Source organism: Suncus etruscus, chromosome 1 (assembly GCF_024139225.1).
Source record: "Suncus etruscus isolate mSunEtr1 chromosome 1, mSunEtr1.pri.cur, whole genome shotgun sequence".
Lineage (NCBI taxonomy): Eukaryota > Metazoa > Chordata > Mammalia > Eulipotyphla > Soricidae > Suncus > Suncus etruscus.
The window spans coordinates 162,988,730-163,013,164 of record NC_064848.1 but is presented as its reverse complement, the minus strand read 5'-3'; the positions used below and the strand labels follow the sequence as shown (position 1 = coordinate 163,013,164).

The 24,435-nt window shown below is 41.1% G+C and overlaps 1 protein-coding gene across 3 annotated transcripts in view; it reads left to right on the top strand.

Moving 5' to 3' along the window:
* RHOT1 (ras homolog family member T1) overlaps window positions 1-24,435 on the top strand; it is an 81,296-nt gene that overhangs the window by 43,466 nt on the left and 13,395 nt on the right. For 2 of the 3 annotated variants that reach the window (XM_049771588.1, XM_049771599.1), the window contains exons 9-19: window positions 1,217-1,315; window positions 2,674-2,782; window positions 3,478-3,598; window positions 6,850-6,934; window positions 7,265-7,410; window positions 10,753-10,853; window positions 11,819-11,949; window positions 14,372-14,455; window positions 17,186-17,305; window positions 19,952-20,154; window positions 23,459-23,581. In XM_049771588.1, the coding sequence (XP_049627545.1) occupies window positions 1,217-1,315; window positions 2,674-2,782; window positions 3,478-3,598; window positions 6,850-6,934; window positions 7,265-7,410; window positions 10,753-10,853; window positions 11,819-11,949; window positions 14,372-14,455; window positions 17,186-17,305; window positions 19,952-20,154; window positions 23,459-23,581 (1,322 nt within the window). The remainder of the gene's footprint in view (window positions 1-1,216; window positions 1,316-2,673; window positions 2,783-3,477; window positions 3,599-6,849; window positions 6,935-7,264; window positions 7,411-10,752; window positions 10,854-11,818; window positions 11,950-14,371; window positions 14,456-17,185; window positions 17,306-19,951; window positions 20,155-23,458; window positions 23,582-24,435) is intronic. The other variant, XM_049771608.1, reaches the window with a different exon arrangement.

Genomic DNA, 24,435 nt, shown 5'->3' with positions numbered 1-24,435 from the left:
TATTCTGAGTTGAGTCTTTATTTGACCTCATTTATTATTGTTCCTTAATCTTGGCTTAACCATTTCTTAATTGAAATGCTTCTAACTTTGCTCATCATTTAATATGTCCTAGTTAGCCTCATAGTAGTTACTAGGAGTACTTGTTTAAAATGATTCCATTTTGATTCAGCCAACTGTTGTTACCTTATTATCAAAAAACTTGGACAACAGGCTGCCACTCTAGAGCTCACTCTAGAGTTCTGAACCTAGTGGTACATCACGTCTCCTGTTAGTTTATGGTTAATTCTTTTTTCTTAGGCCTATTATTAGATCCGCTAATCCGGTAATCACTCCCCATCCACAGTCCCATGTCTCTAATCCTGTAAGATGAAAGCACCCACCACCACCTGTCATTTGTTCCTTACATGGACCTGCCCGAGGTAAAAATAAAATTCTCTTAATTTTTAGATACTGTACTTTGTTTTACACAAGTTCAAGCTTCTAGAGTAAGCTTGCACCAGAATCTTTCGGAAAAAAATACATATTTGAGTTGGAATCATCAGATTGTTAGATATTAAACGTTTTGGGTGATGGGATGAAGAGGTAGAGACTAAAAGTAACAAAACAGCAGTGAGGTGTAGTAATGGTGTACATCAGGCCATAAAGCTTAACAATGCTGAAATCACGTTACCTATATATAGTAATTATGAAAAATGAATACAAAGGAATATTGAAATTAAAGGTTGAACTGTCAGTATGTTTTCTGACATGGCAATCAGCATGATCTGTAGTGTCTTCTGCTTATCTAACCACGTGTACTAGAGGTGCTTGTGGAATTGTACAGTTGAGTGTGCAGACGTTTAGTGATTCCTATGTATACTAATAGCTGTAAAAACCAAAAACCAAAAAAACGACCAACTTTTTCTACAGGAACCAGAGAGATAGTACTAGAAGTAAGGTACTTACCTTGTCATATGGCACTGCTTTAAGTACGACCCTGATTTGATCCCTGGCACTGCATATGGCCCCTGAGCATCTCCTGGGGTTGCCTCGAGCTCTGTGATGTGTGTCCCAAATTCCACCCCCACCACTCCAAGAGACTTAAGTATAAAAGAAAATAACTTTTAGTTTCTGTGGTAATTGGATTTGAGGTTACAGAGTTGATAGTTAAAGTAGTCAGAATTATTCTGATTATTATGAAAAAGTTAATCAATTTTATTTTCTTACTGATTTATAGATGAAGTCAGCCTGTATAAAAGCCCTTACTCGAATATTTAAAATATCTGATCAGGATAACGATGGTACTCTCAATGATGCTGAACTCAACTTTTTTCAGGTAACTCACTTTTATTTAGGACTTCTATCTAGATCTTTGTGCGTGCGTGTGTATGTGAGAGAGAGAGAGAGAGAGAGAGAGGGAGGGAGAGAGAGAGAGAGAGAGAAGCTATACAGATGTATTAGTTTAAAGTGAGAGAGAGAGAGAAGCTGTACAAATGTATTAGTTTAAAGTTGGTAAATATGGGGCCAGAGCAGTGGAGCAAGCCGTAAGGCGTCTGCCTTGCAAGAGCACTAGCCTAAGATGACCGGGTTCAATCCCCCGGTGCCCCATATGGTCCCCCAAGCCAGGAGCGATTTCTAAGTGCATAGCCAGGAGTAACCCCTGAGCATCACCTGGCCTCCCCCCCAAAAAAAAGTTGGTAAATGTGTTTTTTATTTTATTTTATTTTTATTTATTTATTTATTTATTTTGTGGTTTTTGGGTCACAGCCGGCAGTGCTCAGGGGTTATTCCTGGCTCCATGCTCAGAAATTGCTCCTGACAGGCATGGGGACCATATGGGACGCCGGGATTCGAACTGATGACCTTCTGCATGAAAGGCAAACGCCTTACCTCCATGCTATCTCTCCGGCCCCATGTTTTTTATTTTAATAAAAAGTATCTTTCATATCAGGTGTTTCAGTCTTTTAAGACTTATACATAGAAAATGAGAAGGTTCTTTGATAATGTCATTTCATGGCTACATTTTGTCTTCCTAAGGAGTACCTGAAGTCTGAACTGAGTTATTTTCCTTTTTTTTTTTGGGGGGGGGGGAAGCGGGGCTTGGGCCACACCTGGCAGCGCTCAGGAGTTACTCCTGGCTCTATTCAGAAGTCACTTCTGGCAGGTTCGGGGGACCATATGGGATGCCGGGGATTGAACCCAGGTTCGTTCCAGGTTGGACGCATGCAAGGCAAACACCTTACCTCTGTGCCATAACTCCGGCCCCTTTCCTTTCTTATTTTGTTAATTATAGTTATATAAAGATCTTATTTGGGGGGGGGGGCAGAGAGATAGCATGCAGGTAAGGCGTTTGCCTTTCATGCAGAAGGTCAGTGGTTCGAATCCCAGCATCCCATATGGTCCCCTGAGCGCCGCCAGGTGTGACCCAAAAATTTAAAAATAAAAGGCTCCTGGCTCTACAACTCAGGAATCATTTTCTGGTGGTGTTCAGGGGATTGTACGGTGGTATGTCAAGGATTGAATCCAAGTTGACATTGTCAAGGCAATTTTCCTCCCCATTGTACTAGGTTGCTCTGGCCCCAGAATTTTTTTTTTTTTTTTTTGTAATGCTACTATGTAATACTGTTATATTTATTTTGTACTTTTAATGCTGCTTTTAAATATGGTGTTTCTTTTCTGTTATTGTTACTTTAGAGAATTTGTTTCAACACTCCATTAGCTCCTCAAGCTCTGGAAGATGTCAAGAATGTAGTGAGAAAACATATAAGTGATGGCGTGGCAGACAGTGGATTGACGCTGAAAGGTTGGCAAAGGATGTTTCCCCTCTTTTGAAAGTAATTTTTTCAGACTTTTGGCAGGAGTTAAAGAGCCTTGTTTTATCAGTGTATATAAATGTATCTGACATATAATTTGGCTATTTAAGAACTGGACGAACAGGTTGTTGGTGTGGATTATCCTTACTTTCAGCCTAAATTAGAAGTTGGTAAAATTATTGGATGTCATATATGCAGAAGTTTAAGAAAAATACACTCCTTAAAAATGATTTATCTTTAAGGCTTCCTCCTCATAAGATCCTTGTAATAGAAATTATTTTTAGGGAAAATATTTTGTCTGTCAGCCAGATTTATCAACTACAGAATGTTCCCCATGCAATAGATTATAGATCCGTAGTGAAATAAATGATATTGAGTACCCAGAATTTTTTAATAGAAATAAGTACAGAGACCTTACAAAACAATTTAGTTTTTTTTTTTTATTTCTTGAGATGCCCTTTATCCCAATCCAATCTTGCTGACCTTGATATATAGGTGAGATGATTTTGAAATCAACTGTTTTGTGGAGACAGTGAGCTTTGGTTTGTTTTGAATTTCAATGTGCAATTAGTATATGTAAACGCAGGAGTGCAGCTTAGTTTGTTAAACATTTTCTCTCATAAGACCTTTGTAAGCTCCCCCCCCTTTTTTTTTAACATCAGCTTTATTTACTATTTTATTTCAGGTTTTCTTTTTTTACATACACTTTTTATCCAGAGAGGGAGACATGAAACCACTTGGACTGTGCTTCGAAGATTTGGTTATGATGATGATCTGGAACTGACACCTGAATATTTATTTCCCTTGTATGTACCTTTGAATTTCTAATTGATTTTACTTACCAGGTACTTTTCATTTTTAATTGGCACATAGCAAGTTACACTTGGAATTACTCGGGAAGGGGTATAGATGTATACAGAAGTTTGTAGAAGTGTCTCATCCTCATTCCTGTTGGCATTTTAGGCTGGATAATTGTTGCAGTTTGCCCTAACCATTAGGATATGCATTTAGCATATCTTTAGATCCAGCAATACCTCCCCAGTTTTGATGACTGAAGATGGCTCTAGAGAATGCCAAAATCTCCCCAGTTGATTTATAGTGTGACTCAAAACTTTTCCATGTTTTCTTGTGGGGAATATAAGTATCTTTTCAAATTTTATCTTGCTCTCTCCCCATTGTTTGTTTTGTTTTAGCAAAACACCCTTAGCTGTCTGTGTAAATAAGGGTTGAGAAAAACTCTTATTGAGGAAGCAATGCATTATTTGTTTGGATTCTTGGCCTATTTATCATGTCTAAGTGAAACTTTCTTTGTCAAAGTTAATAAATAATTTCCTGGTTTTTTTGGAGGGTGGGGAGGGCACACCTTGTGACGCTCAGGGGTTACTACTGGCTATGTGCTCAGAAATCACTCCTGGCTGGGGGATGGAAACAAGGTCCATCCTGGGTCAGCTGCAGTCAGGGCAAATGCCTTACCACTGTGCTATCACTCTGGCCCCATTTTCCTGTATTTATTTTTTAATAATTTTTATTGTGATCAACGTAAATTACAAGTCTTTCACAGTAATATTTAAAGTACATAGTAACATTGAATCAGGGATATTCCCACCACCAGTGTTGTCCTCCCTCCAACCCTGTTCCCAGCATCCCCCTCGTTTGCCCCCCCCCCCCGGACTGTTAGTATAATTGGTCCCCTCTGTATAGCTTGTTGAAGATTGGGTATCGATTCTGTTGTCTTTGACTTTGGGTTTGGTGTTTAAGTCTGATCTTTTTTTGTTTCTACTCTGTTCATATGACTGTTTGATTTTGTGATCATCCATTTTTTTCCCTCAATTTGTGAGGTAGAACAAGATGATTCAAGTTATATGATTCTGTTTATTTTCCTGTATTTTTTTTTTTTTTTTTTTTTTGTGGTTTTTGGGTCACACCCGGCAGTGCTCAGGGGTTATTCCTGGCTCCAGGCTCAGAAATTGCTCCTGGCAGGCACGGGAGGACCATATATGGGACGCCGGGATTCGAACCAATGACCTCCTGCATGAGAGGCAAACGCCTTACCTCCATGCTATCTCTCCGGCCCCTATTTTCCTGTATTTTTTAAAGAAGCATATATTGAATGAGACGGGCTGGAATTTTAATATAGCAAGTAGGACTTTTGCCTTGTACGCAGCTGAACGCAGGTTCAATCTCTGCCATTCAAAATATTCCCCCGAGCTCCTCTAGGAGTAATCCCTGAATAATGAGCCAGTAATAATCCCTGAGCACAGCGAAATATAGCTCCCAAATAGGAAATATATATTAAATGAATTAATTTCTCCCAGGACTTTCATTTATTTCCTATGCTATTTATATAGATAAATTTTACAGATGGCTGCTTATTGTTTTTCAAATCTAACAGTACAGTTTTTTTTTGTTTTTGTTTTTGTTTTTTTAGTTTTTGGTTTTTGGGTCACACCCAGCAGTGCTCAGGGGGGTTACTCCTGGCACTATGCTCAGAAATCGCTCCTGACAGGCTCGGGCAGGGGTCCTCAAACTTTTTAAACAGGGGGCCAGTTCACTGTCCTTCAGACTGTTGGAGGGCCAGATTATAGTAAAAAAATTATGAACAAATTTCTATGCACACTGCATATATCTTATTTAGAAGTGAAGAAACAAAATGGGAATAAATACAATATGTGGCCCGTGGGCCGTAGTTTGAAGACCCCCTGGGCTCGGGGGACGATATGGGATGCTGGGATTCGAACTACCGTCCTTCTGCATGCAAGGGAAATGCCTTACCTCCATGCCATCTCTTCAGCACCAGTACAGTTTTTTTCATTTTGTCTTGGTTTTTGGGTCACACCCAGCCATGCTCATGGGTTACTCCTGACTGTGCACTCAAGAATCACTTCTGGCAGGCTCAGGGGACCATTTGGGATTCCAGGGATCAAACTCAGGTTGACCACATGCAAGGCAAGAGTCCTACCCACTGTGTTATTGCTCCGGTTCCAGTAACGTAGTTATGGCTTTGTTAATTACATTACTATCTCTATTTCTTTATGTTCTCTGCTTTTGATTTACTGAATAGCTTCCTTGGAGCACTATCAATACATTACTAGATATTTAAATACAGATTGGGCCATGTCACTTTTCTTCAGGACAGGATAAAATCCTAGCCTTTTTTTTTTTTTTTTTTTTGGTTTTTGGGTCACACCTGGCGGCGCTTAGGGGTTATTCCTGGCTCTGCGCTCAGAAATCGCTCCTGGTAGGCATGGGGGACCATTTGGGATGTCTGGATTCGAACCACTGTCAATCCTGCATTGGCTGTGTGCAAGGCAAACGCCCTACCACTGCGCTATCTCTCCAGCCCCAAATCTTAGCTTTTTTGAGTTTTAGTTTGGGGGCCAGTGCACAAAGGTTTACTCTGTCCCTGCATTTAGGGATCACTTCTAGCAGGGCTCAGAGATTTTATGTGTTGCTATGGATTGAAACTTGGTTGGCTGCCTGCCTGCAGTATTATATCTCTGGCCCTAAATTCTAGCCTCTTTATATTGCAGAGATCATGCTCCCTTTTTTTGTTCTAAAAGCAAAAGCTAGTTACAATCTACAATCATGTTTTCTACTCCAGATCTTTGCCAGTCTTTTTTCCTTTCATCTCAACTGAATTGATGCCTCTTATTGATCAAATCTCAGCTCAGACAACTGTGTCTTAAGTACTGACACCTTCCCACCCCCAGGCTAGAGAGATCCCTCTAGAGATAACAGGGGCCATCTGGGATCCTTAGGTCACCCATTTATCTGGTTCTGTTGAGACAGCAATGGTATTTATTTGTGAGCTGTCTCCCACTTGAAAGTGATTCATTAGACATAGAGACTATCACTTTGGAATAAGCATTATGACAATTCTTTGGAGGAATGCCTTATCATCTGGTGATTCCCTGGAGAAAATCTAAATGATTCCTGAAAAGGTATTTTATAAATAATGTTGTCCCACAAAAAAAGACTTCATTGCAGTTTTATATTCCTATCTTAAAGCTTGATATGGGATTAATGATTTATTATTCTCAACATTTTTCATCAACAGATTAAAAATACCTCCTGATTGCACTACTGAATTAAATCATCATGCATATCTGTTTCTCCAGAGTACCTTTGACAAGCATGATTTGGTAAGCTTTTAACTGCATTTTTCATGACAAGTGGTAAAATGTTTTTCCGTGAGCGATTTAACTCTATTTCTTTCACTATGGATTGCTTTTGTTATGTAGCCCAAAATTATGCAAAATTTTTTGAAAAGACTAGCAATTAAGTTGAAAAGAATCTGGTTTCTGATCGACAGTTGCATAGAATATCTAATATATGAAGGAACTTTGGGTCATGGAATGTAAAATTTGATAGGTTTGAGAAGCATAGAAATAATTGAGGAAGTGTCCATTGTGTTTAGGAAGTATAATCTTAAAAGATATCTAACATCTGTCTACTTCTTTGTGTACCTGCAGGATAGAGACTGTGCTCTGTCGCCTGATGAGCTTAAAGATTTGTTTAAAGTTTTCCCTTATATACCTTGGGGACCAGATGTCAATAATACAGTTTGCACAAATGAAAGAGGATGGATAACGTACCAGGGATTTCTTTCCCAATGGACGTGAGTATAGAGTTCTTTTTTTTTTTTTTGGTTTTTGGGCCACACCCGTTTGACGCTCAGGGGTTATTCCTGGCTATACGCTCAGAAATCGCCCCTGGCTTGGGGGGACCATATGGGACACCGGGGGATCGAACCACGGTCCATCCTACGCCAGCGCTTGCAAGGTAGACACCTTAACTCTAGCGCCACCTTCCCGGCCCCGAGTATAGAGTTCTTTCCTTTCAAGCCATAGCTAGCTTAGAATGATGGGACTTCATCATCACTTTGTAAGTTTTGTATAGTTTATGAAGTGTTTCTGTCATAACTGCTGGGAATTATGATCTCTAAATTCATCTTTAGATATTTATAAATTTGTCAAGCACTATTTATTTTTGGAGCATGTATGAGAAGAACACAAGTCATATAACAAAACTGAACTAAATTCCTTATTTTTTTCACCTGGGGCTTATGCCCATATGTGGTGCTGGGATTCAAACTTGATAAGTAAATTACTTAGTAGCTGTACTGTCTTTCCGACCCCCAAACTGAACTAAATTCTAATATTTTGTTGTTGTTGTCGTTGTTTTGGGTTATACCTAGAGATGCTTAGGTTTACTTCTAAGATACAGGCTCTCTGCTCAGGAATTATTCCTAGCAGTGCACAGGGGACCATATTGGGATGCTGGGGATTGAACCCCCATCAGCCATGGGCAAGGCAAGCGCCTTACCCCCTATATAGTACTGTTGCTCTGGGCCAGTTCTAATGCTATTTTGATTAAAGGAATTAGAAAGCTCATTGCTATTTTATAATTCTTATATTTGCAGTATATAGGAGGAACTTATTTTTCTTTTTCTTTTTTTTTTTTTTTTTTTTTTGGTTTTTGGTTTTTGGGCCACACCCGGCATTGCTCAGGGGTTACTCCTGGCTGTCTGCTCAGAAATAGCTCCTGGCAGGCACGGGGGACCATATGGGACTCCGGGATTCGAACCAACCACCTTTGGGCCTGGATCGGCTGCTTGCAAGGCAAACCCGCTGTGCTATCTCTCTGGGCCCGAACTTATTTTTCTTAATGCTGCAGAATTACTTTGAGGTTTTTTTTGTTTCTTTCTTTGCGGTGGGGGTCACATCCAGAAGCGCTCAGGAGTTACTCCTGGCTCTTCACTCAGAAATGAGGGACCAGAGCCAAAGAGATAGCACAGAGGTAGGGCATTTGCCTTGCTTGCAACTGATTTGCCTTGCTCGCAACTGATTCAAACAGATGATGGTTTGAATCTCGGCATCCCATATGATTCTCCATGTCTGCCAGGAGCAACTTCTGTGCACAGAGCCAGTAGCAACTTCTATGCACAGAGCCAGGAGTAACCCCTGAGTGCTGCCAGGTGTGACTCCAAAATAAAGAAAAAAAGAAATGAGGGACCATGTGGGATGTCAGGGATCGAACCCAGGTTGATCACCAAATGCCCTATCCACAGTGCCCCTGTGTTTGAGTTTTGTTGTGTTTTTTTTATTTGTTTTTTTTTTTTTTTTGAGCCACACCCTGTGGTGCTCAGAGATTATTCCTGGCTCTGCACTCAGGAATCACTCCTGCAGGGTCAGGGAACCATAAGGGATGCTGGAGTTTGAACCTGGGTTGGTCACGTGCAAGACAAACACCCTACCCATGGTGCCATCACTTCAGCCCCAGAGTTTTTATTGTTTTTAGTGCACCTTTGGACTTAACAAATACTTTGTCCACATTCTTGTTACAGTGTAATTGACAGATGCCAAGGAAATCTTCTGGTTATATTCGATAACAGTTACTTTATTCCTGGTGAAATTTTCAACACAAGAAGATAGACTTAATTTAGGGACTTAGGAGATAGTACAGAGAAGTCGCTTGCCTTCCATGCTACCTACCTTGGTTCAGTCTTTAGCATTGTATATGATCTCCTGAGCACCACCAGGCTCACTCCTGAGTGTGCCCCAAAGGACACCCCTTACTTCCCCCAAAAAGGAAAGACTAATTTAGGACTGGGGAATGGATCAATGGCTAGAGTACGTAGCAATCTTATTACATAAAAAATATGCCTACTCTTACCAGCACTCATTGTTCATCTGTGTGGTTTGCTCTCTTTAGGTAGAAGGAGTAGATTTAGAAGCCCCATTATTTTTACCCTTCTTTTTTTTTCCCCTCAGAATAGCATATAGGGCTAGAAAAATAGTACAGGAAATAATGCCCTTTGCCTTGCATGCGGCTGTGGTGCTCATGACCTTGGTTTGAATCTCTGGTACCGTCTAAGTCCCTTGAGCACTACTAGATTTAGGCCAGTGAGTGCTTCTCAATTATTTTCTGCCATGCCCACCTAGGAATAAGAAAACATTTTTCACGATCCCCTCCCCCGCACGACTGTAAATAGTATCTTTATTAAGATACTGTAAACAGTGTCTTTATTAAAAAAAATTTTAACCTGCAAAACAAAAATATTTAAAATAATTTGCGCTGAGTTTTTAATCGGAGGTGATACCTGGATTAATGACTACAATGAGCTCGTTTTGTAATGCATAGCTTTTCGAAGCGGGGTTTGAAGCAGGACACAACAACTCTCAGCTCCAGAGACCTACAGAAACATAAACACGGGGCTTAGCTTGTTATGGCAATGTGTGCCGAGGTCAAACGCACCTCCCTTTACGGAGCCTCGAGCCCCCCTGAGAGGTGTGCCCCACTATTTGAGAAGCACTGATTTAGGCTAACCTTATTACCCCCTAAAAAATTACCGGGGGTAGAGCTATAAAGAACTAGAGAGCATGTACAGGGATTCAGGAACTAGCTTGCCTTCTATGCAGCTGACTCTCCTGCATCAAATAGGAAAAATCATGATGGACACATAACTAAAGCAGTCTGACAGAAACTTGGGTTCAGCTGTGATGTTATTTGAACTGTTCAAATTAAGAAACTTGTTTCTAGGGCCGAAACAGTAGGGCAGGGGTCTCAAACTCAATTTACCTGGGGGCCGCAGGAGGCAAAGTCGGGGTGATCCTTGAGTGCAAAGTCAGTAGTAAGCCTTGAACATTGGGGGGTGTGACCCAAACAACTAAAACAAAACAAAACAAAAAAAGATTCCTCTAGGGCAGGGCCACAAAATGTTGTACGGAGGGCCATTTGGGCCACGAGTTTCAGACCCCTACAGTAGGATGTTTGCCTTGGCCTTGCATGCAGAAGGACGGTGGTTCGAATTCTGGCATCCCATATGGTCTCCCAACCTGCTGGGGGAGATTTCTGAGTGTAGAGCCAGGAGTAGCCCCTGAGCACTGCCGGGTGTGACCAAAAATAAAAACAGAAAAGAAAGAAACTTGTTTCCATTTTAAACTCTGACCTTTCCCAGGCTCACCACCTATTTAGACGTGCAACGATGTCTGGAGTATTTGGGCTATCTAGGCTATTCGATTCTGACTGAGCAAGAATCTCAAGCTTCAGCCATTACAGGTAACTATCTGATTATCTCCAGCACAGTATGAGAAAAGCTTTTTAAGACTAGGTCTTCTTTGGAAGTTAGGGCAATTTGGCTGCGACATCTGTCACCCCCTTAATCACCAGAGTTGATTCCACCGAGTCCACTGATCTGGCTTGTTGGGTGAGGGTTCCCTTCTTCCCTTGCTGTTTCTCTTTTTTACCTTTTTTTCTTTTGGGGGGCTTCGACCAGCAGTGCTTAGAACTAGCTCTGTACTGAGAGATCACTCCTGGTGGGGCTTTTTAACCATCTGGATCAAACATATTCAAGGCAAGCACCCTGCCCACTGTACTATCTCTCTGGCCCAATTTTTTTTCTTTTTTTTCTTTTTTTTGGTTTTTGGTTTTTGGGTCACACCCGGCATCGCTCAGGGCTTACTCTTGGCTCTACGCTCAGAAATCACTCCTGGCAGGCTCGGGGGACCATATAGGATACCAGGATTTGAACCACTATTCTTCTGCATTCAAGGCAAATGCACTACCTCCATGTGATCTCTCTGACCCCTCTGGTCCAATTTTTTAGGATATTTTCTTTTCCATTTTTTTTTGGGGGGGGCCACACCCATTGGTGCTCAGGGGTTACTCCTGGCTCTGTGCTTAGAAATCATTCCTGTCAGGCTCAGGGGACCAAATGGAATGCTGGGAATCAAACCCATATTTTTCCCAGGTCTTCCATGTGCAAAGCAAATGCCTTACTGTGCTATGGCTCTGGCCCCCTAGGATATTTTCATTATAAAAATAGGCTACTTAAATTATGATGAAATTATTGATGTACAAAAAGTTCACTTTATAGCAAAATTCCAAAAATGATCTTTTTTTTATTTCTTATGTAGTTTGAGAAACACACTTCCAAACAATGTGTTAGTTAAATACTATAAGGTGATAAGCAGCATTTCCATATTTTGTAAAAAGTGAAATGTCTATTTTTTCCCTCTTTGCAGTAACAAGAGATAAAAAGTTAGACCTTCAGAAAAAACAAACCCAAAGAAATGTGTTCAGATGTAATGTAATTGGGATGAAGAACTGTGGGAAAAGTGGTGTTCTTCAGGCTCTCCTTGGAAGAAACTTAATGGTGAGAACTCAAAATAAATAGAACTTTATACAAAAATAGTAAGTAAAACATGATTTGGTTTTTGGGCCATACCTGGTTGTGCTCAGGTCTTACTCCTGACTCTGCTCCAGGATCACTCCTTCAAGGCTTGAAGGGGCCAGTGGGATGCCAGGGATTGAACTTGGGTGAGCTGCATTAAAGACAAGTGCCCTTCCTGCTGTACTATTACTACAGCTCTAGCTATCATGTCTTATTAGGGAGTTTGTACTACATCCAGTTGCAGAAGCTCATGCGACCCAGGGCTGCCAGGGTTGCAGGCTGCAGATCCCCAGTGCTGCCAGGCCCATTCTGCAAGTCTTGAAAGGGTCCATGAGGCTTAGCTGCCAGATGTGGTCTGGATCCCACCTAGGAATGTGAACTTGTAGTAACTGCCCACCCTGGACTGAGAGAGAGGGAAAAGAAGAAACTTTTTTTATTCCTCCTGGTGTCTGAGGCCTGCTGCTGCTGCCCAGAAATTCCAGAGAGAGGGAGAGAGATGAAAATTCATTGGCCAGGGGCCAGAGCCATAGCATAGCGGTAGGGCATCTGTTTTGTACATGTCCAACCCCGACCCAGGTTTGATTCCCGGCCAGGAGCGATTTCTGAGCACAGAGCCAGGAGTAACTCCTGAGTGCTGCCGGTTGTGACCAAAACTGAAAGGAAGGAAGGGTGGAAGAGAAGAAGAAGAAAGGAAGGAAGGAAGGGAGGGAGGGAGGGAGGGAGGGAGGGAGGAGGGAGGGAGGGAGGGAGGGAGGGAGGGAGGGAGGGAGGGAGGAAGGAAGGAAGGAAGGAAGGAAGGAAGGAAGGAAGGAAGGAAGGAAGGAAGGAAGGAAGGAAGGAAGGAAGGAAGGAAGGAAGGAAGGAAGGGAAAGAGAAAGAAAAAGAAAAAGAAAAAGAAAAAGAAAAAGAAAGTTTCTTTTTTTTTCTTATATCTTTATTTAAACACCTTGATTACAAACATGATTGTGGTTGGGTTTCAGTCATGTAAAGATCACTCCCCTTTCACCAGTGCAATATTCCCATCACCAATGTCCCAAATCTCCCTCCTCCACCCCACCCCTGCCTGTACTCTAGACAGGCTTTCTACTTCCCTCATTCATTCACATTGTTATGATAGTTTTCAATGTAGTTATTTTTCTAACTGCACTCATCACTCTTTATGGTGAGCTTCATGTAGTGAGCTAGAACTCTGTATGATCTCTCTAGCCCCACATTATTTTTCAAAATGTAATTAAATATTAATTAACATACATGTGAAAACACCTAGTACAAGTGTTTGACCTGAACTAGAGAAATACCATACTGCATTGAATAGATGATAGTTTAGATATTTGAATGTTACTGATACTTACACATAACTAATTCTTCTGCTACTCCCTTAAGTATGGCAATTAATGTCTCTCTAGATATCAGACCAAATTTTAGTATATTGAGAACTGCCAGCAGGTGGCTCTGGAATACTGCAAATAATATAATTACTTCCTTTCAGCTACTACTTTCAACTGAATATAGAGTAACAAATGCTTTCTATTTCTTAGATTTTGAGAGCTAAACTCTATACAGTATTTCCTTTGCACTGATAAATAATATGTATGTTGGGATAATGCCCAATTTGGAATTTATATTTTGGCTACCCCAAAGTCCTAAACTTACAGTGAGGTCACTCTTTGCAGGTGTTAGATGCTAGATTTCTTTTTTTTTTTTTTTTTTTTTTTGGTTTTTGGGCCACACCCGGCGGTGCTCAGGGGTTACTCCTGGCTGTCTGCTCAGAAATAGCTCCTGGCAGGCATGGGGGACCATATGGGACACCGGGATTCGAACCAACCACCTTTGGTCCTGGATCGGCTGCTTGCAAGGCAAACACCGCTGTGCTATCTCTCCGGGCCCAGATGTTAGATTTCTAATGGATCATCTGCATGAATGGTGCTTGCCTTCACCTCTGTACTATCTCTAGCCCAACAAATGCCCTCCTTTTCTTTTTTTTTTTTTTGTTTGTTTGTTTGGGGGCCACTCCCATTCATTGATGCTCAGAGGTTACTCCTCTGAGTAACGTACACCAGTTTCATAAGGCTAGGGTCCTATCTGCTGGGCTATATTGCTCCAGCCCCTTGAATTTCTATATTTAAAACATTATTGTATATACATAGGGTATATGTTGTGTGAAAACTACTAACATTTCTTACTATACATTTTTTGGGGGGAGGGGGGGTTTTGGGTTTTGGGTCATACCCGGCAGCACTCAGGGGTTACTTCTGGCTCTATGCTCAGAAATCGCCCCTGGCAGGCACAAGGATACCGGGATTTGAACCACCATCCTTCTGCATGAAAGGCAAACGCCTTACCTCCATGCTATCTCTCCGGCCCCATCTTACTATAAATATTGAAACATTTTTTGTATTTTCAGAGACAGAAGAAAATTCGTGAAGATCATAAATCCTACTATGCGATCAACACTGTTTATGTGTATGGACAAGAGAAATATTTATTGGTAAGAAATTCTCTGGCATATAAAGATTATGAATTATTGTGACCCTTTTCAAAAAACTTTGAAAACAGTGAGGGATATATATATATATATATATATATATATATATATATATATATATATATATATATATATATATATATAATTTTTGGGTGATTTCCTTTATGTAAGTCAGTTGCAATTAATCTTTCTTTTCCTTAATCTGTGTGTGGTCATGACATGGGAGTAGATATAAGTAAAAATTTATCTAATTTGCTTGTTTAATTGTATGTTATTATATGCTTGCTTACATGCTTAATTGTCTATTAGATCAGAAAGTAAAATAGAGGCATGTTCTCTGCTTCCCACATCACAATTAGCAAAGTGTACTCTCTCTCCTCTCTGGCACTCTGCATTTTCCTAAATAAAACTATTTTACTTTAAAAAAAAATAGGGGCCAGAGTGATAGCACAGCGGTAGTGTGTTTGCCTTACACAAGCTGATCCAGAACGAACCTGGATTCGATCCCTGGCATCCCAAATGGTCCCTCGAGCCAGGAGCAATTTCTGAGCACAGAGCCAGGAGTAACCCCTGAGTGTCACGGCTGGGGCTCAAAAAGCAAAATAAAATTTCTTTGCAGGGGAGCTGGAGTAGTAGTACAGCGGTAGGGCATTTGCCTTGCAAGCAGCTGACCCAAGGATAGACAGGGGTTTGATCCCCGGCATTCTATATGGTCACCCGAGCCTGCCAGGAGCAATTTTGAGCACAGAGCCAGAAGTAACCCCTGAGAGCTGCTGGGTGTGGCCCAAATAACAAACAAAAAAATCTTTGCAGCTTTATGTTAAACCTTGTCTAACAACAAATCTTTTTTTTTTGGGGGGGGGGGGTTGGGGGCCACACCCGGCATTGCTCAGGGGTTACTCCTGGCTGTCTGCTCAGAAGTAGCTACTGGCAGGCACAGGGGACCATATGGGACACCGGGATTCGAACCAATCACCTTAGGTCCTGGATCGGCTGCTTGCAAGGCAAACGCCGCTGTGCGATCTCTCTGCTCAAATCTTTACTTGTAAATTTAGTTTTAAAAAAATTTAGTTTAGGGGCCGGGAAGGTGGCACTACAGATAAGGTGTCTGTCTTGCAAGCACTAGCGTAGGACGGGTCGTGGTTTGATCCCCTGGCATCCCATATGATCCCCCCCAAGCCAGGAGTGATTTCTGAGCACATAGCCAGGTATAACCCCTGAGCGTCAAATGGGTGTGGCCAAAAAAAAACAAAAAACAAAACAAAACAAAAAAATTTAGTTTAACATTTTGTATACTCAGTAAATATTGCTGGCTTAATTTTGTTTCTGCTCTTACATACTGCTAACTTTCATGTTTCTCAGTATCCCAGCTATGATAATATTTTGTTAGGTATAAACTTGACTTCTGACTACACTTAGCTTCTCTGTGGGGATACACAATCTTAGTCTAACACAGTACTGAACTTGACTCTTTGATCATAGCATATTCTGAGTGAAATATTTCTTCAGAAGTTTTATAATAAACTTTGAAGTTTTTGTTTGGGTTTTGAACCAGACATTTCTTGGCAATCGTGTCTGGCAGTGCTCAGGGAACAATATGCTATGCTAATGATCAACCCAGGCCTTCTGTGGGCAAAGCATCTGCTCAGTTCATTTAATTTTCTCTCCAGCCCCTTCTAATAAACATTGAAGAGTAGTCAGTGGAGTAGATCAAAATGACCTTACTGTAAGGTCTTGTATTTTTGTAAGATCCATGTATTTTTGTTTTGTTTTATTTTGGGGTCACACCCAGTGACGCTTAGGGGTGACTCCTGACTGGGGGGCCATATGGGATGCCAGGGATCGAACCCAGTGCCATCGTGAATCAGCCACATGCAAGGCAAACGCCCTACCGCTATCACTTCGGGCCCCAGAGCCTTGTATTTTTGATTGGTGGGAAGAAAAAGGGTAATGTTAGAGTAAGAAAATAAATCGAGGAGGCCGAAGAGAGAGCACAGTGGTAGGGTGTTTGTCTTGCATGCGGCTAACCTGGGAAGGAAACCGGTTCTATTCTCAGCATCCCATATGGGCCCCCAGCCTGCCAGGAGCGATTTCTGAGTGCAGAGCCAGGAAATAGCCCTGAGCGCCACTGGGTGTGCCCCAAACCCAATCAATCAATAAGTAAGGTTTAAAAAAAATGTAAAGAAATCTGGGAATCATATGAGTGCAAATTTTGTCTAAAGGTGCTTATCTTGCATACAGCCAACTCAGATTTGGTCTCCAGCACCCCATATTGTCCTCTGAGCCCACCAGGAGTGATTCCTGAGTACCGAGCTAGGAGTAATTCCTGAGCATCACCAGGTGTGGCCCCAAAACCAAAAAAATAATTTTTTTTGATGATTTATTAGATACATTCAATAGAATACTAAGTATCAAACCTGGGTTGACAGCAGGCAAGGAGATATACTGTCTCTCTGGCTTGACTTAATATACTTAATATGTCTTCTTATGAATAGAATGTAATGTAATGTGCTTTACATGCATGCCAAATGCCTCTCTAGGCCAAATAACTAGTATTTTTTAATTCATGTAAGTACAAGATAACTTGTTTAGCTATAGTTCCTACTTCTGAAAATGGCATGAGAAGTTATCCTTAACTATTTTTTTATTGCAAAGTCAAGGTAAGTAATAAAGCATTATGGCTTTCATTATAAAATGATACTATAATGTGTTTATGTTTCTCTTTTTTTCAAGTTGCATGATATCTCGGAATCGGAATTTCTTACTGAGGCTGAGATCATTTGTGATGTTGTGTGCCTGGTGTATGATGTCAGTAACCCCAAATCCTTCGAATACTGTGCCAGGATTTTTAAGGTTTGTTGCTCTTCAGTTCTATAGATAACTAACTTTATATAGAGTTAATGGAATTATACTGTGTCTTTTTTAATTTTATTTTTTTGGGTTTTTGGACCACACCCCAGGGTGCTCATGGGTTACTTCAGGCTCTTCATTCAGAAATCACTCCTGACTCAGGGGACCATATGGAATGCTGGGGATTGAACCTGTGTCTGTCCTGGGTCAGCAGCATGCAAGGCAAATGCCCTACCGCTGTGCTACCACTCTGGCCCTTTAATTATTTTTTTAATTGCATCACCATGAGATACATGGTTACAAAATTGTTCACTGTTGGGGCTGGAGAGATAGCATGGAGGTAAAGCGTTTGCCTTTCATGCAAGAGGTCATCGGTTCAAATCCCAGCGTCCCATATGGTCCCCTGTGCCTGCCAGGAGCAATTTCTGAGCATGGAGCCAGGAGTAACCCCTGAGCACTGCCGGGTGTGACCCAAAAACCACAAAAAAAAAAAAAAATTGTTCACTGTTGAGTTTCAGCATTCCCAGGTGTGGCCCAAAAACAAACAAAAAATTAGACAATATAGTAGAATGTTAAGCATCCATTAAAAATAATAACTTTAAACTAAAAAAAAAAAACCAGAAAATTCATGTGTATACATATATAATACATGTCTATATACATATGCATACTTGATCTGTATGTATCATACATATATAGGAGGACCTGTTAAGCCATTTCTTTTTTTTTTTTTTTTTTTTTTGGTTTTTGGGCCATACCCGTTTGACGCTCAGGGGTTACTTCTGGCTATGCGCTCAGAAATCGCCCCTGGCTTGGGGGGACCATATGGGACGCCAGGGGATCAAACCGCAGTCGGTCCTACACTAGCGCTTGCAAGGTAGACACCTTACCTCTAGCACCACCTTCCCGGTCTCATTTCTGATAGAGCTCAGGGGCTACTCCTGGCTTTATGCTCAGGAGTTGCTCTTGACTCCTTTTTTGGGTAACTATATGAGATGCTAAGATTGAACAGAGGTTGTTTTCATGCAAAGCAAATACCTTAAGCTCTGTACTAGTTCTCTAGTCCCTCAGTATGTTTTAAATTTTTTGTTGTTGTTGTTTTGGTTTTTTTTTGGTTTTTGGTTTTTGGGCCACACCTGGCGGTGCTCAGGGGTGACTCCTGGCTGTCTGCTCAGAAATAGCTCCTGGCAGGCACGGGGGATCATATGGGACACCGGGATTCGAACCAACCACCTTTGGTCCTGGGTCGGCTGCTTGCAAGGCAAACACCACTGTGCTATCTCTCCGGGCCTGAGGACCCCTGTTTTAAAATAATGGTTATGGGGCTAGAGAAATAATACGATGGGTAGGATACTTGCATCCCATATGGTCCCCTGAACCCATCAAAAGTGATTTCAGAACTCAGAGCCAAAGGTAAGCCCTGGACACTGCCAGGTGTAGCCTAGAAACTGAAAAATAAAATGTTATTTACAATGGGAGAACTGATCCACATAACTGAGTTTGTTGGGGTAGGGAGAATATTGGGGATCCTGGACAGAGTTGGGTTCACTGATGATGGGTATAATGTTAGAATATTTACATGTGAAATCTTCAATGTGTATATGTTTTTTGGTGGGGTTTGGTTTTGGTTTTGGTTTGGTTTTGGTTTTGGGTCATACCTGGTGGTGCTCAGGGGTTACTCCTGGCTCTGTGCTCAGAAGTCACTCCTGGCATGTTTGGGGGATCATATGGGATGCCGGAATTCGAACTGGGGTCCATCCTGTATTGGCTGCCTGCAAGGCAAATGTCTTATTATTGTGCTATCACTCCACCCCCTATATGTATATTTTTTATTAAAAATAAAGTAATGATGTCCAGCAGAACTGCAAAATGCAAGTACTTAAGGATTTGAGTATGAAAATAGTATGCTTTAGGATAAAAGGCTATTATTTCCTTTTCCTGTCATTTTATTTGTTTTGGGCCACACCCAGCAGTGCCCAGTGCCCAGTGCTTACTTCTGGCTGTGCTCTCAGGAATCACTTTTGATGGGCTCATAAGACCATATGGGGTGTAGGGATTGAACCCAGGTCAGCTGCATGCAAGGCAAATACCCTATTGTATCATTATTCCTGTCCCTATTATTTCTTTTCAATTTGTGTCTGGGGTCGTGGAGCAGTATTATAATTACATATTATAATACTGCCGGGGATGCTACTGGAGATCAAGCTCAGGGCTTCATGCATCAAGTATTGCATATTGCAGTGTGGGTTTGTTTTTTTTTTTAATTCAAAAATATGTGGTTTTTTTGTTTTTGTTTGTTTTTTCGGGCCAGGGGTTACTCCTGGCTAAGCTCAGAAATTGCCCCTGGCTTGGGGGAACCATATGGGATGCCAGGGGATCGAACCTCGGACCTTCCTTGGCTAGCGCTTGCAAGGCAGACACCTTACCTCTAGCGCCACCTCCCCAGCCCCCAAAAAGATGTTTTTAATGGTAATGGCAGCCTCAGCCTTATGCAGCGGGTCCTAGTCACTGCCAGTCTTTACCACTTAAGCCCTACTTTCTCCTTCAAATTGGATACTTTGCCTAGCCAGAGAAGAATTTTAATCAAGTTTAATTAAACTTGATCCATTTTGTACTTATCAAATTTGGTGTTATTTTCTTATGTCATAGCAACACTTTATGGACAGCAGAATACCTTGCTTAATCGTAGCTGCAAAGTCAGACCTGCATGAAGTTAAACAAGAATACAGTATTTCACCTACTGATTTCTGCAGAAAACACAAAATGCCTCCACCACAAGCCTTCACTTGCAATACTGCTGATGCACCCAGTAAAGATATCTTTGTTAAATTGACAACCATGGCCATGTACCCGTAAGTACTTGCTCTGCCTTCATTTCCTATGCATGTTTCACAATAACATTGCACGCCATTTTTTAGCCATAATGGTAGAATCTTTGTCATGGAGAAGTTGTTCAGCAACAGAAAGAGTCCTTGTAATGAGAAGGAGCAAATTGAGCAAATGCTGGTTTGGTTTGGATGCCCTGTTAAAATGAAGGAGGGCTTCTGACAATTTGTATCATTTTGATCAGGTTATAACTTGTCTTACTAGGATGGTATAATAAAAACTCTGTCCTTCAGGGGCCGGAGAGATAGCATAGAGGTAGGGCATGTGCCTTACAACCAGAAGGATGGTGGTTCAAATCCCAGCATCCTATATGGTCCCCCGTGCCTGGCAGGGGTGATTTCTGAGTGCAGAGCCAGGAGTAACCCCTGAGCGCTGCCGGGTGTGACCCCCAAAAAAAAAAAAAAAAAAAACAGCCAGCATAAAAAAAGCTGTGGTTACTTACTGCAATAAAATGAGTTTGGCATCATGGTGCTTTATACTTATAGAGTATTTCTATAAGTAAACAAAATTTTCATTTTTAAATTTATTTTGTTGATAATTAACCTTGAACATATGAAAGACATTAATATCTTTTTTAGATTTTTGTTTCAATATGGGCATGTATTCCAGTTCAAAGTATAATGTCTTTTTTTTAAGTGCTGTGAAAAAGTAATCATAATTGGAATTCCTACCATATAAATGTTTCACATTACATTATGAGCCACATATTTTATGTACATTTATAATATATCCACACATGCATGTGACTAGCACATAACTGGTCATTTTTGTAGTTTACTAATTGCCTTTAAATTGCATGGTTCTTTATGGCATTCTTCTCCAGTACTGTTTATAAGTTCTGTTTTGTAGCAAGACAGTTCTTCAGGCAGTGCGTTTCTCAGGAATTTGCTTAAAGTTTAATATTTTGTTAGTCTCTAAATTGGTTTTTTTGTTGTTGTTTTTGTTTGTTTGGTTTTGGGCCACACCCGGCTGTGCTCAAGGGTTACTCCTGGCTCTGTGCTCAGAAATCACTCCTGGCAGGCTCGGGGGACCATATGCGATGCCGGGATTCGAACCCAGATTTGTCCTGGGTTGGCCATGTGCAAAATAAATACTCTACTGCTGTGCTATCACTTCGTCCCTGTTAGTCTCTAAATTATTTTTCTTATAAAAGCGATAGTTTAGTATAGAGTAATGCACATTGCTATAAGCTAAGGGTTTTATTTTTGTTTTCAGAAAAGTATTGATTTATAGATTTTTCAAATCAGGGTTAACTTTACTGCTATTTTATTACTACAACTTTTGTTTTTGAGACTCACCTAGCCGTTCTCTGGATTATGCCTGGCTCTACACTTGGTTCTCATTCCTGGCAGTGCTCAGGGAGCCATATGGAAAATTGAGGATCAAACCTCGATGGGCCACTTACAAGGCAAATGCCCTACCTACTGTGCTGTAGCTCTAGCCCCACTAACACTTTTTTAAAATGCAGTAAACAACCCCCTTGAAATTCTAATTGTATTGGAAGGCAATTCATTCCTATTAATATAAGTGAAACCTTATGTATGTATTACCTTTGCTTTAAAACTCTCACGTATGTTATCTGCAGAGAGCATCATTACAGAGACAGACTCTCCCGAGACATGGGCAACCCTGATAGAATAGAGAATTTGAGAAAAGTCTGGGTCTTTCTAAAAACTGCTTTGTAAGTTAATTTTTCCTTATGACTTCTGTGACGTTTTGTTGATTATTTTCTTATAGGGTGACCAAAATCTTTCATGCTATAATTAATTCTTAGTACAGAAACGCACTGCTTGATCCAGCTTACAGCCCTGTTGTATATTATGGTGTCTTTTTTTTTTTTAAACTATAAATGCACTCTTTAAATCTTGTCAATAACTGCAATTGTGCTTTTAGATTTGCATCTTTCAAACTCTTTCCTGCATTGCTGTTCAATGTGTGTATACGTGTGTGTGTGTGTGATAAATGTACATACACGGACACTTGTTTCTACAGTTAACCCCCAACTACTTCTCGTGAAGCATCTACCTGTTGCTAAGCATACTTTTCATCCCTCCCCTTTGATGAGCAAAGCCTGTGTATGTTGAAGAGTCAGGTTTAATTGATAAAATAACAAATGGATTCCAGTATGACAGCTGGCAATGACTTAGCAGTGGTATGTTCATCATCGCAAGTTTTTACAAGGATTATTTTGAGTCTATCATAGTTTAAAAAAAAATTTAATTCTTGTTTTTCTTCATGTTGGCAATTAGGCCTTGCTGAGATGCTGCTAATCTCCACAACTATGCCACCGTGTGCTGTGATCTCATCAGATCTCACAAGCTAAACCAAGTCAGATTGGGCCAGTCCCTTGACTGAGAAATCTCTAAAAATTGTTCAGGTGTTATGGGAAGTGATGGCATTGATTCTGAGCGGGTTCTGCGCCAGTACCTCTTCAGGGGTGATGTGATGGCTTTGTATGTCTGAGTGACTCGCCACTGGGTAGTCACTGGAGACCCCCTACTTTATTGTGAGGGCACAGGTAAAATGGGCTACTCCATGTGCCTAGACCAATTAAAGCTTCATTCATTCAGAAAGGAGTCGGAAAGACTCCCAAATTTCACACCTTCCTTGTATCAGTTGGGTCCATTGTTCATATTTACATCCTAGTCCGGAGTTTTATTCTATCATACTTAGCTGCTGTGTTTTGGTAGCTGATGAATCAATCCTACATTTTGCTCAAGTGGAAATTTATGAAGCACTTTGATTTCCTTCCTTTGGGAGCCAGGGTGCTTGATGAATTAAAGACGATATTGTTCATATCTCCTCAGGCTTGAATATACTCGTCTTTGACTCTTGTGTCTTTGTCACCCTTCTCCTTCCTGGTTTTTAGGCATGTGTGTATGCTGAGGGAGGAGGAGGAAGAGGGATTAAGTGTTTTTTTTGGTGGATGCTATGGCAAACTCAGTTTTTCTTTTTTTATCAATTTAGATGAGGGTGCCATCTATTGCTGTGCATATTTATTTCACTAAAATTCTTATAATAATTCCATCCCCTTCCCGAAAAAGCAAAAGTGCTAGCCTGTTTTCCTCAGATGTTCAATAGGGAAGGAGGAGGGAGCTGCTGCTGTTTATTATTTTTGGTGAATGTGGAACTCTGCACAACTCTAGCATGCCCCACACTACTTTCCTTAGTGTTGCTTGTGCCTAGATTTTTTTTTAAGTCGGCACACCCTGACTTATACCATATTTGTAAGTAAGAACTCAACACTTGTCCTTCTGTGTGTTTTCGCAGCCATGCCCGGTTACGCTGTATGTGCGCCTGCAACAGGTGTACATTTTGCATCTGTCAGAACTTCCTCAACTCAGACTTGCTGCAATCTGTAAAGAACAAAATCTTCACTGCAGTTCTTAACAGGTTCTTAACTTTATTTACTGGGTACCAGGCATTCTGTTAAAATACAAAAGAAAAAAGCGGATGACTACTATGACACAGATACTCACTACAAAGACGACAAGCTGGCTGATGCCCAACTAACTGCCACTAAAATTCTCACTGTGGTGACCATGTTTAGTTTACATTCTTAATATTTTAAGATTTATAGATATATAGAGGGGACTAGAAAATACGATTTCAGTTCCTCCCTCTCTTCCTCTTCCTGCCCCTCCTGCTCCCCTTCCTCCTCTCCCTCCTCCTCTTCTTTCTCCTGCTCCCCTTCTTCCTGCTGCCCCTCCTGCTCCCCTTCCTCCTCCCCTTCCTCCTCTCCCTCTTCCTCTCTCTTCTTCCTCCTGCCCGTCCTCCCTTTTCTCCTTTTCTCCCTTTTCTCCTCTCCCTTCTCCTCTCTCTTCCTCTTCCTGCCCCTCTTGCTCCTCGTCCTCCTCTTCCTCCTCCTCCCCCTAAAAAGAAAAAAAGAAAAGATTTCAGTCTTTTTTTTTTTTAAGAAAGTTGAATGATCTCATTAGTGGATAATATGTATAGGGAGATTAAAAGCTTTTGGCTTGTAGTTACAGAAGTAGATTAGACTTTAGTCATAAGAAAAGACACACTAATTCCAAATGTTCTACTGTATTCAACTTTTCAATCAGTAGGGCGTTTGCCTTGCACATGCTGATCTAGGACGAACCGCGGTTTGATCCCCCGGCGTCCCATAGGTTCCCTAAACCAGGAGCAATTTCTGAGTACATAGCCAGGAGTAACCCCAGGTGTGGCCCCAAAACAAAAAACCCAATCAACTGATCCAAAGTATTAAAGTCCTACTATTATGAGTAGTA